This window comes from Monodon monoceros, unplaced genomic scaffold, assembly GCF_005190385.1.
Source record: "Monodon monoceros isolate NGI ecotype Baffin Bay Population unplaced genomic scaffold, NGI_Narwhal_1 Super_Scaffold_18, whole genome shotgun sequence".
NCBI classification, from domain to species: domain Eukaryota; kingdom Metazoa; phylum Chordata; class Mammalia; order Artiodactyla; family Monodontidae; genus Monodon; species Monodon monoceros.
Window position 1 is genome coordinate 57,742,206 of NW_021703774.1, and position 13,437 is coordinate 57,755,642.

Genomic DNA, 13,437 nt, shown 5'->3' on the forward strand with positions numbered 1-13,437 from the left:
TACAAGCCTAGCATTATTCTCATACCAAAGCTGGATAAGAACAATACAAGACGAAAATTACAGGCCAATATCCCTAATGAACACAGATGCCAAAAACATTATCAAAATATTAGTAAACTGAATCCAACAGCACATTAAAATTATCATAAATGATGATCGAGTGAGATTTATTCCTGTGATTCAAGGATGGTTCAACATATGCAAATCAATAAATTAGAAGTACCACATTAAACATGAATAATAAAAATATCGTTATCTCAATAGATGCAAAAAAAAGGCATTTAACAAAATTCAACATCCTTTCATTATAAAAACTCTCAACAAGTTAGGTATAGAAGGAATGTGCTTCAACACAATAAAGGCCATATATGGCAAACCCAAAGCTAACATCATACTCAGTGGTAAAAATCTGAGAGCTTTTCCTCTAAGATCAGGAACAAGACAAGGATGCCCATTCTTGTCACTTTTATTCAGCATAGTACTGGAAGTTCTAGCCAAAGCAATCAGGCAAGGAAAAAAAATAGGCATCCTAATCAGAAAGGAAGAAGTAAAATCGTCTCTATTTGCAGATAATGTGATTTTATATATAGAAAAACACTTGAGACTCTACCAAAAATCTATTAGAATAAAGAAATTCAGTAGTTGCAGGATAGAAAATGAACATAATGAAAATCAGTTGAATTTATATACACTAACAATGAACAATCCAAACAGAAATTAAGAAAATACTTCCATTTACAGTAGAATTTTTTTAAAAGAATAAAATACTTAGGAAATTTAACCAAGGTGGTGAAAGATCTACACACTGAAAACTATAAGACAGCAATGAAAGAAACTGAAGAAGATACAATCAAATACAAAGATGTCCTGTGTTTATGGGTTAGAAGAATTAACTTTGTTAAAATGCCCACATTACCCAAAGTGATCTACAGATTCAATGCAACCCCTATTAAATTCCAATGGCATTTTTCAAAGAAATAGAAAAAAAAAACAATTCTAAAATTCAGATGAAACCACAGAAGACCTTAAATATCCAAAGCAATCTTGAGCAAGAAGAGCAAAGCTTGAGGCATCAAACTTCCTGATTTCAAACTATATTACAAAGCTATAGTAATTGAACAGTATAATAATGGCATAAAAACAGACACATATACCAAATAAACAGAAGTAAGGGCCCAGAAATAAACCCATGCATATATGGTCAACTAATCTTTGACAAAGGCACTAAGAATACACAATGAGGAAAGGACAGTCTCTTCAGTAAATGATGGTGGAAAAACTGGATATCCATATGCAAAAATATAAAATTAGACCCTTAACTTACAGCATAGACAAAAATTAACTCAAAATAAATTAAAAACTTAAATGTAATACCTGAAACCATAAAACCACTAGAAGAAAACATAACAGAAAATCTCTTTGACATTGGTCTTGGCAATGAGTTTTTTGGGTATGACACCAAAAGCATAAGTAACAAAAGCAAAAATAAACAAGTGGGGCTACATCAAGCTGAAAAACTTCTGCACAGCTAAAGAAACAATCAACAAAATAAAAATATAACCTACAGAATGGGAGAAAATATTTGCAAACCATATATCTGATAAGAGGTTAATATCCAAAATATGAAAGGAACTCATGTAACTCAATGGCAAAACAAACAAACAAACAAAAATAGCCTGATTTAAAAAATGGGCAAAGGATCTAAACTGACATCTTTCTAAAGAAGATGTACAGGGACTTCCCTGGTGGTGCAGTGGTTAAGAATCTGCCTGCCAATGCAGGAGACACGGGTTCAATCCCTGGTCTGGGAAGATCCCACATGCCACGGAGCAACTGAGCCCGTGCACCACAACTACTGAGCCTGCGCATCTAGAGCCTGTGCTCTGCAACAAGAGAAGCCACTGAAATGAGAAGCCTGTGCACCGTAACGAAAGAGTAGCCCCCGCCTGCCACAACTAGGGAAAGCCCGCACACAGCAATGAGGGCCCAATACAGCCAATAAATAAATAAATAATTTTAAAAAATTAAAAAATAAAAATTGTCAACTGTGGTAAAAAAAAAGAAAACATACAAATGGCTAATAGGCATATGAAAAGGTGTTCAGCATCACTAATCATGAGGGAAATGCAAATCATATCCATAATGAGATATCACCTCATACCTATGGGGGTAACTAGGATGAAAAAGAGGTAACAACTATTGATGAGGGTGCGGAGAAAATGGAATCCTTGTACACTGTTGGTGAGAATGTAAATTGGTGCAGCCTTTATGGAAAACAGTAAGGAGCTTCCTCAAAAAATTAAAAATAGAACTACTACTTCTGGGTATATATCCAGAGGAAATGAAGTCAGTATATCAAAGAGATATTTGCACTCCTGTGTTCATTGCAGTGTTATTCATGATAGCCTACATATGGAAACAACCTGAGTGTCTACCAATGGATAAATGAATTTTTAGAAATATGGTTTATATATACATCGGAATATCATTCAGCCTTAAAAAAGAAGGAAATCCTGCCATTTGTAACAACATGGATAAACCTGCAGGACATTAGGCTAAGTGAAATATTCCAGACACAGAATTACAAATATTGCATGATTTCACTTATATGTGGAATCTAAAAAAGTCGAACTCATAGAAGCAGAGAGTATAATGGTGGTTGCCAGGGGTTGGGAGGTGAGGGGAATGCAGAGATGTTGATCAAAGTATACAAACCTTCAGTTTCAAACTAAATAAGTTCTGGAGACCTGTTATAGTTAGTAACACTATAGTTAATAACACTGTATTGTACACTTGAAATTTGTTAAGACAGTATATCTTAAGCGTTCTCAAAATTAAAAAAAATTAGTAACTAGGTGAGGTGATGGAAGTGGTAATTAGCTTGACTGTGGTAGTCTCATATATTCATATATAAATTATTATGTTGTACACCTTAAATACATACATTTGTCAATTACACCTCAGTAAAGCTGGAAAAATGCAAAAAAAACTTCAAGGTATAGTATAGAATATATAAACAGCTGCCTTTTGTGAAAGGAGTGAAAGGATAAGAATATTTATATTTGCAAGTCATATTTGCATAAAGATGCTCTGGAATTATACACATGAAATTAATACAAGTGAATATTTAGAAAACGCAGGAAGGGTTAGGGAAGTGGGGTTGAGATAAGAATCCAGAACTTTCTAGCAGTAGTCAGTGATTTTCATTGTGTAAAATAAACGCATAAAATGGAACTCTGCTTTTGCAAACTAAGGCTATAAAAAGGACCAAGGGGGAAAGTGGTTCATGTTGCTTCCCCCAAATCATTTATTGCAGTAGCTACAGAAGATGGGTGAAGGCATTTGGTTTTCAGATGGCACCAGGATTGGGTGGATGGTAGAAGAGATAGCCCAACAGCACAGAACTTATGTTTAATAAAGACAGCAGAAGCTTCCTAGAGTGGGAATGTGCTTTTAGAGACTGAGAAATACCTGGAAAGCCAATAAGGATATCATAAGTTAAGTGATAAGAAATACTTAAGAAAAATTCATAGTGTTTCTCATCCTTTCATCCAGGTAGACCTTTCAGAGATAGTGAAGGTCCACTCTAGAAACCATAGTGACAGGAAGATCTAAGTAGCTGGTTCTAACCGTGATTAAGACTTTATCAATGGTGGAGGAGACAGATCAGAGGTTTCCAGTTTTCCAACCAGAGAGAAGGTATCAGGACTTTGCAAACCACATTAAGGTTTGTTTGTTTGTTTTCCTTAAGGAAACTAGCATTTTAGCTAATTCAATAGCAGAACTTCTAAGCATAAGGGTTTCCCTATCATACTGGGGTCTCTACTTGAGAAAATGATTTAATCTTTTAAATTTTGTTTCACTTTAAGAAAGTACAGATCTCTGCATTTGGATAATTTCTCAAACCAAATTGGAAAACATTATAAGAAGGTTGTCTACAAACAGTACCAAGATGCATCCTTCACCAAACTCCTGGAGAATCCCAATATCAAAGAAGATGGGATCTTGGGCCCTATTATCAGAGCCCAGGTCAGAGACACACTTAAAGTAAGTAACAGAAATATAGAACCATGGAAGAAATTAAATAGTGAAAACAAGATTATAAGTACTGGTTATTTTTTTAATGTGTCCATATAATTTTTAATTGAAATACAGCTTTAATTTTTATTTAGTATTTGCGCTTATTGTAGCCTATCTCATAATACAAACAATCTGAGACAGTTTATCAAATTATAAAGGAATAAAACAAGGAGCCAATGTAATTGGGGTGAAGGATAATGTGGGGACAAAGAAAATAAAGCCAAGGATAAGATAAGTATAATGAAACACATACCATATGCTCCCGTAATGTTGTCAACAAATTTTGTCCTAAGCTTTCTAGCAGCCAAAGTAAAAAGGGAACTAGGTCAGGGTAGGAGTCACAGTAGTCATAAAAAAAGCAGTTTCCCCTGCTACTGAGACTTAAGAGGAATTTCTCCCATGGATCCTTAAGAAAGAGGATGCTGTGTGATGTAGTAGATGGAATCCTTGATAAATTCCTACTGGTACAATAAATTTATAAAAGAAATTTATAAATTTAAAAGTTACAAAGCTTTTTAAAATAATGTTTCTCATTATAGCTGAGAACATAACCCAACTGAATGAAAACAATTCATCAATGTGGTCTAGGTATGTAGTTCTCTGATGATTAGTCTCTGATGAAGGTACATTTTGATATGTTTCAAGAGCACTGAGTGCTCTTCAGTTTTCCTTAAATGCTGTGTCGCATCATCAACTTATCTTCTGATAAGAACTAGACGGCAGAGAATTGAAAGTTGCAATCTTTGGCAAGATTCTAGAGTGCAGATCATCTGCAGATTAAGCATGATCCAGATGCTTTGGCAAGCAAGGAGAAGATAAGATTAAAATTCTCTTCTGAAGATTCAGCAGGCTAACTAGGACTCCTGTGTGCATAAAGCTCCTCCCTTCACCTCTTCGTGGGGATGCACCAAGAGGATATCTACAGACAAGGCCAATGCTGTTCATTTAAAAAATAACAAAAGGGCAGAAAGCAGGCTTTCTCTGTTCTCTTTCCCTTCCCTCATTTCTGATCCCTTTTAGGTACTCTTAGAAAGTGGAAATATGCCTCATTGGCAATTCAGGATCTCGCTATTTTCTGTGCCCCATCAAGAAGATGACTTGATGACAGGGTTCTGGGGGATCTGGCAGGCTGGTGAAGGTGATCATGGTCTAAGAGAAGGAGCAGATTCAAAGGCAGATGTGGTCCAAGAAAGGAGAGGGGACAGAGGATGGTGACCAACTTGGAGAGAGTGATATACTGTGAGGAAAATGTCACTTCTAAGGTTAGACTTCTCTTTCCATTTTCTACCTTTCTATGTGCGTGGAACTCTCTCAGATGCGCCTGTCAGGTGATGGGGAGAGGTTTCCACTCAGATAAACAGCATTAGTTTGCATTGACATAAACACACACGCACGCACACACACACACACACACACACACACTATCCCACAAGTAAATATGCAAAGCTAGCATCCTCTGTTCTCATGACTGACCTTAAATCCTGAAATAATGAATTTGAGTTAATTTTGTAGATCATGTTCAAAAATATGGCCAGCCGCAGCTACAGCATTTACCCTCATGGTGTGACCTTCTCTCGTTATGAAGATGAAGTCAACTCTTCCTCCACCTCAGGTCTGAACCTTTCACTTCTACTGAATGAAACTATTGACTTCTGAGAGGTTGCCATAATTTTCTACTGCCCTCCTTGCCCAGTAGTATAACTTATACGGTCAGGTAGTATACGTATAGGGGTATCCTCAAAGTCACAACCAAACACTGCTCACTTCAGGGATTTTTTTTACCCTAATGATTACAAAATATGGTGTCCTTTGTTAGTGCCATAAGTGGCCTCTAGTGGACGAATATGTAATAGCTACATGCTATCCAGAGTTCTATCAAGTGGAACTTAATATAAAAATAATATTCCTTTCCCAACATTGATTCTAAAAAGAACTCAATTATTTTAAATTATTCATTCATTTATTATTTACTTATTTTTTTATTTAATTTATTTCCATGAAATAATTTTGAAAATTGAAAACAATTTTGACTATATTTTCTTTCAGGCAGTAACACCATGATCAAAGCAGTTCAACCAGGGGAAACCTATACTTATAAGTGGAACATCCTAGAGTCTGATGAACCCATGGAAAATGATGCTCAGTGCTTAACAAGACCATACTACAGTAATGTGGACATCACAAGGGACATTGCCTCTGGGCTGATAGGGCTACTTCTAATTTGTAAGAGCAGATCCTTGGATAAGCGAGGCATACAGGTATTTTGTCCTTGAAGTAACCTTTCAGAAATTCCAGGAATTTCTTCTGACTGAAACAGATTAGTTCTCCTTGTTAAATAATGGGGCTTTTGCTTCTAGAGAACCAGAAAATATTAAGTAGTCCTCTTTAGTGTGAATGTAACAATGCTTATTCCTTTAGTTACTTTTTTGTCTTGTCTATTTCCATATGGACTTTCACCGGGAAAGGCAAGTCTACAGTGTGATACTGTATTTTGTTTGCTTGTTTCAAATTCCAGATCTGTCCGTGCTATGTGATGAGCAAGTCACTTAGTTTCTCTTAATTTCTTCCTTTCATCAAAAGGGTATTACCCATTTTTAAAAAATTAATGAGTGGTAGTGTTACTGATTAGTTACATATTTATCTCTGTACTTTACTATGTTTTCCACTTTTTCTAAATTTGTATGGATCATTTTAAAAATCAAAATTAAAGCTCGTAGAAACATTACTTATTAAATATTTCAGATATTCAAAAAGTTACAGAAAAGAATAAAACAGACTTCTATGTACTCAAGAAATAAAACATTACATATGCAAAAAAGAAAAAGGGTATTACCCCCTCCTAAAAATTTTATAGGATTGTTTCACGGCTCAATGAGATACCATCTGGTAAAAGTGTAAAGCTCTGTACCAGTCCTTGTTATTTTTAGAGACCTGCAATAGGGAGAGAAAGGAGACATACAGGCAGACATAGCTTGCAGACATAGCTTCTCAGGAAGTTGAACCCAGACAATGGTCTGTCTCTAGCAAGACCAATTTATACAGAAGAATGTGAACAAAAATATGGATCTTCTGACTTTATCATCATTGAAGAATAAAAGCCTCATATCATTAACTTAAAATTCCCAATTAGGCTAAGCTATAATCAAAGAAGTCTCATCCCAAGGCATATAAAATAAATATACGCCTAGAAAAAGCCGAAAGAGACATTTGGAAGACCCTAATTTATTGAGCTAGGAAAGGAAACAGGTAGGGAGAGATATAAAACTTTCCTACGGCACCCTTCTTTTTTATCCTTTGCAACTATTTGGAGCACATCCAATCAATCATTCGAGTTGAAAGGTGATAAACAGTTGATAGAGATAAACAGAATTACAGTTGCTACATTGAAATGGGATTTTTCTATTAGGATATTTGAGTCGCTGAATTTTCTGATCTGCTCTGTTTGCCTTGACATGCTACCTTTGGCTCTAACAAGGGCTTTGTACACAATGGGCTCTCACAGATGTCTGAATTTATGGCTTCATTGGACCCAAGACCTGTACCCCTTTGGTTTCTGAGAACTCAGGGTTGTAGTTAATCAATCTGCTAGGACGTTAATCACTGAACACAGCACTTTTACCCTCCAGAGGGCAGCAGACATTGAGCAGCAGGCTGTGTTTGCTGTGTTTGATGAGAACAAGAGCTGGTACATTGAGGACAACATCTACAAGTTCTGTGAAAATCCTGAGAAGGTGAAACGTGATGACCCCAAGTTTTATGAGTCAAACATCATGAGCAGTAAGTCAGAGCACTCTTTTTGTCCATCAGTTTTTCACTCCTGTGGTTGAAGTGTGACTTTCCTAGAGGAAGAGACATGGATTAGAATCCACTCACCCCTTACCCTCACTTCCAGTATAGGGATTTGGTGATGAAATTACTGGGTGATATTATAGAAATCTTTTTACAGCATGAGGTAAAAAGCTTGTTATCCTTAGAAGTCTTCTTGGTCTCCTGCTCCAAATGTGTGTGTGTGTGTGTGTGTGTGTGTGCATGCACGCACACGTGTGCATGTGCACTTGCTCTGAGCAAGTAAGAACAGGGTGAGGGATGGATGGTGAGGGAAGAGGCCTTGGTCAGAGGTATCTGGGGATTTTAGAATGGGTGCAAGGTGAATACTCTTTATGGCCAGGGCAGAAATATTAAGTAGTCCTCTTTAGCATGAATGTAACAATGCTTATTCCTTTAGTTACTTTTTTGTCTTGTCTATTTCTTATTTCTGCCAGGGCAGAAACAGGGTAAATAATCCAAAAGTGGATTGTCAAATCAAACTAAGGCAAAATGCATATGGGGAGACATGAGTCTTGGAAATTCAATCCATAAAGAAGTTTTAAGTATGCAGTAAGAAGTTCAGAACAGAAAGAATTCCCTGAGCCAAGGTTCAGGCTTTTGCTACAGTTTTAAAGTCAGTGCCCAAAGCCACTGGTATGGGAAGTCTGGGAGAGATTTCACTGAGCCAGCTGGAAGCAAACTTCTCCACAATGGTCATCGTCCCCTTCCTCAGAGTTGAGAGTCACTATTATCACTTTCTCTGATAAGTAACCACAGGTACGAGGATGGTTTCTCCATGGTCCGTTCATATAACTTCAGACAACTAACAATTGGGGATTCTCAGAACTGGTAGGTGCCAGGAAAATAATTTGAATCAGGGAGTTAGCCTCAGCTTTCTGTACTTAATTTCATTTTGACAATGAATCTGTCATAGTTCTAGACTAGTGCTGTCCATTAGAAATTATATATGAGCCACAAATATAATTTAAAATTTTCTAATAGGCATATTAAAAATTAAAGAGAAATATATGAAATTTATTTAATAATGTTTAATTTAATATATCATATTATCATTTTAACATATAATATTAAAATTAATGAGATTTACTTTCTTACTAAATCTTTAAAATCCAGCATGCATTTTATACTCACAGCACATCTCAATCCAGATTACCCATATTTCGAGTGCCCAATAGTCACTGGTGGCTAGTGGCTACCAAATTAGTGCAGCTATAGACCATTTAGAAAAGCTTCCTGAATGAGGTACAAACTAAAAACACATTATGTCAACTATTCGATAAATGTTTAAGTTCTCACTAGTTCTAGGCATTGTACTAAGATTAGGACTATAGTGGTAACCTAGGCAGACATGGACCCTGCCCTTATAGAAATCATATCTGTGATTTTATTACCATGCTTAGTATATAAGTAGACAATGTTACTGACTAAAACTGTATCCCTTGGAAAGAGAATGAAAATGTCTGAACTTGATAGTTGAGTGCAAACTAGAGATTATATAAATGCTAAGACAGAGCAATTAAAATTGCAAAATGTGCTAAATATGCTTCATTTTTAGGAACATTACTTTGCATTCAATAACTAATGTGTCGAGGATACAGGGAGGGGGAAGGGTAAGCTGGGATAAAGTGAGAGAGTGGCATGGACATATATACACTACCAAACGTAAGGTAGATAGCTAGTGGGAAGCAGCCGCATAGCACAGGGAGATCAGCTCGGTGCTTTGTGACCACCTAGAGGGGTGGGATAGGGATGGTGGGAGGGAGGGAGACGTAAGAGGGAAGAGATGTGGGAACATATGTATATGTATAACTGATTCACTTTGTTATAAAGCAGAAACTAACACACCACTGTAAAGCAATTATACTCCAATAAAGATGTTAAAAAAAAAGAAAAAAATAACTAATGCGTCAAGAATCTGTATTTCTTATATTATGCTTTTTCTCCAGGTAAAATTACTCTAGACAAAATTCTAAGTTACCTTCGGAATATCTTTAAAAACAGAACCTAGAGTACAAAATATTTAATATACACTTAACAAATGAATAAATAAATCAATGTGAATGAAAAGGCTTTGTCTTTATCCTGACATTTCTCCCTTGGCTAACTTAGGAGAATAAGCTCTCATTTGAAAAGTCTGAGTTTGATCTTCCAGTTACATGTTACATTTGGTAAAGCTTATCTCAGATAATCACTGCTTAGATGCAACCAAATTACCATTGGGATATTTACCGTAAGTATAGTTAGACACATTCCCTTTTGTTGGCATAGGCCTGATGTTTCAACAAATTTCACTCTTTCAGCTATCAATGGCTATGTGCCTGAGAGCATACCCACACTAGGATTCTGCTTTGATGACACCGTCCAGTGGCACTTCTGCAGTATGGGAACCCAGAATGACATTTTGACCATTCACTTCACTGGGCACTCATTCATCTATGGAAAGAAACACGAGGACACTTTGACCCTCTTCCCCATGCGTGGGGAATCTGTGACCGTCACAATGGATAATGTTGGTAAGAGCTTGGACACTTAAAGGGGACTCTCTGATCAACCCAGTCTGCTGCAGCTCTCCAGACTACCATGGTTCCTGGGCTTCTCTCCCTGATCCCTTGCAGGCTTTCTTTTCAGGACTACTCATGATTTCTATTTGGGGAATTAATTACTTAAATGGGTCCAGTCCTTTACTGTGCGTTCCATTTATCCTTCTCTGGGCTAAGTGAGAAGTAAAGATACAACAGTAAAAAGATAAGGCATGACTTTGAGAAGAAAGCGTGAGCATTCAGCCACAAGAGAGCATTTCTTTTATCAAAATGCCTTTTTCAGCTTTATAAGACAGCCATCCCACCCTAGGGTTAGTGGTCATCTGATATAGTGGCTTAGAGGCTGGCTTCAGAGACAGCAGCGTCATGGAAAGCACATGGGCTTTGGAATTCATCAGACCTGGGTTCAAATGCTGCTTTGCCACTTGATATCTGTGTAGCAATTTGGACAAATTACTCCACCCGACTGAGCCTCAGTTTATTCATCTGAAAAACATAATAATAATACCTTACAGAGTTGCTTTGACCATTAATTGTTATATGTGCCAAGTGCCTAGGACTCAGTAGAAAATCGACATGTGGTAACTATTGAAGACTTTCCAGGAAATCTTCAGTGTGCCAGCAAATCATACCATTTCAAAGAAACTCAAAACTGCCCTAGGCCCACCTGAATTATTTATTACTTAGAAGTATCTATATGTCTCTTATTTGTGGGGGTAAACATCCTCATCTTCCCCCTAACTCCAGCTCTCTAACAAAATATGCAACTCACAAGATGCTTATGATAGTCAAAGTCCATTTCATTCTTGATTCATCCCTTGAAAAATATATTCTCAAATAGTGACTCTCAAACTACCTGTGCTGAAAGTTTTTTTCTCCCTAATTTTCACTGACCAATACTTTGGGTCTATATTCTGTTAAATGAGAGAAATATGCTGATCACGTGATTGGATGTCATAGAAATGTCAAATTGCTAAAAGGTTTCCTATACACTTTACTCTTGATTTCTTTCCTTATGTCACTGTGGAACAGTAAACAACAGTTCACAGATCAGCTGTGGTCCACAGACCACAGTATCCCTGATGAAAGTTCACTGGAAATTATCTGCCACAATGGACCATAGGGTTTTTATACCTTTTTCTGTACTCAGAGCTCTCTGTTCTCTCTGTCTCTATTTTGTAGGAACTTGGATGTTAACTACCATGAATTCCAATCCAAGAAGCAAAAAACTGTGGCTGAGATTCAGGGATGTTAAGTGTATCCGGGATTATGATGATGACTCATATGAGATTATATACGAACCTTCAGGATCTACATCCATAACTACAAGGAAAATGCGTGAATCATCAGAAATCAAAGATAAAAATAATGATGCTGACTATGATTACCAGAACACACTGGCTTTATCATTAGGAATCAGGTCATTCAGAAATTCATCATCAAATCAGGAGGAAGATAAGTTCAATCTTACCGCCCTGGCTCTGGAGAACAACTCTGAATTCATTCCTCCAAGTACCAACAGAACTGTTGGTTCAAATTCTTCTTCCCCAGGTAACATTAGCAGGCTTATTGCCAATAACTTTGCACAACCTCTGAAAATTCTTCCTCACCCAGAAGTCACCATAGCTGGTCCCCCGCTAGGACACACCAGCTTAGATAAGAACTCAGTTCTCAACCCTCCCACAGCAGAGCATTCCAGCCCTTATTCTGAAGACCCTATAGAAGATCCTCTATACTCAGATGTCACAGGGATAAGCCTGCTTCCATTTGGTACAGAAGAATTCAGAAATCATGAACATCCTAAACATAAAAGATTCAAGGCAGGAAGAGACCGAGGAGCAAAGCATAGATTCTCCCAGATGGAATTCCCAGCACATAAAACTGGTAGACATTTAAGCCAAGGCAACTCTTCTTCTTCCAGAATAGGGCCCTGGGAGGACCTTCCCAGTGATCTGTTACTCTTACAACAAAAGGATCCATCTAAGATTCTGAATGGGGAATGGCATTTGGTTTCTGAGAAAGGCAGTTATGAAATAATCCAAGATGCTGATGAAGTTAAGGTTGTTAATAAGCTGCCAAACAGCCCCCAGAATGACTCAAGGACTTGGGGAGAAAACATCCCTTTTAAAAACAAGCATGGAAAGCAGAGTGGCCACCCAACGTTTTTTGTAACTAGACATAAACCTCTACAAGGAAGACAAGATGGAGGAAATAGTAGATTGAAGAAAGGCCTTTTTTTAATTAGGACGCGAAGAAAGAAAAAGGAAGAGAAGCCTGCACACCATGTTCCTCTATCTCCAAGGAGTTTTCACCCTCTGAGAGTAGAGGCCAACACCCCATTTTCAGATGGGAGACATAATCATTCATTGTTACTCCACACATCCAATGAAACATCTCTTCCCGCAGACCTCAATCAGACACTCCCCTCTATGAACCTTAGCCTCATGGCCTCACATCCTGATGGTGATCAAAACCCCCCAAATGACACCAGTCAGACAAGCTCCCCTCCAGATCTTTATCAGACAGTGAGCCCAGAGGAGCACTATCAAACATTCCCTATTCAAGACTCTGATCCAACGCACTCCACTACAGTCCCCAGTCACAGATCTCTTCCTCCAGAGCCCAGCCAGATACCCAACTATGACCTAAGAAACAAGGCCTTCCCTACTGATGATAGTCAAACGTTCCCTTCCTTGGAACCTGAAGTCTGGCAGACAACTACCTCTCTAGACCTCAGTCAGCCATCCCTCTATCCAGATCTCAGCCGGACCACCCTTTCTCCAGACCCTGGACAGGAGACTCTCTCTCCAGACCTCAGCCAGACAACATTTTCCCCAGACCTTAGCCAGGAGACTCTCTCTCCAGACTTCAGCCAGACAACACTTTCCCCAGATCTTAGCCAGGAGACTCTCTCTCCAGACCTCGGCCAGACAACCCTTTCTCCAGACCTCGGCCAGACAACCCTTTCTCCAGACCTCGGCCAGACAAC

At 37.9% G+C, this 13,437-nt stretch overlaps 1 protein-coding gene across 5 annotated transcripts in view; it reads left to right on the forward strand.

The window, feature by feature from the left end:
* Positions 1–13,437, forward strand: part of F5 (coagulation factor V) — an 85,501-nt gene that overhangs the window by 48,531 nt on the left and 23,533 nt on the right. For 4 of the 5 annotated variants that reach the window (XR_003794412.1, XR_003794413.1, XM_029228359.1 and 1 more), the window contains exons 8-13: positions 3,870–4,047; positions 5,593–5,692; positions 6,127–6,338; positions 7,707–7,857; positions 10,209–10,421; positions 11,631–13,437. The exon at positions 11,631–13,437 is cut by the window's right edge and continues 816 nt beyond it. Coding sequence is in view for 3 of the 5 variants with exons in the window: in XM_029228359.1 (XP_029084192.1) it covers positions 3,870–4,047; positions 5,593–5,692; positions 6,127–6,338; positions 7,707–7,857; positions 10,209–10,421; positions 11,631–13,437 (2,661 nt within the window). In the remaining 2 variants the exon portion in view is untranslated. Of the gene's footprint in view, positions 1–3,869; positions 4,048–4,698; positions 5,343–5,592; positions 5,693–6,126; positions 6,339–7,706; positions 7,858–10,208; positions 10,422–11,630 lie in introns of those variants that run through there. The other variant, XM_029228361.1, reaches the window with a different exon arrangement.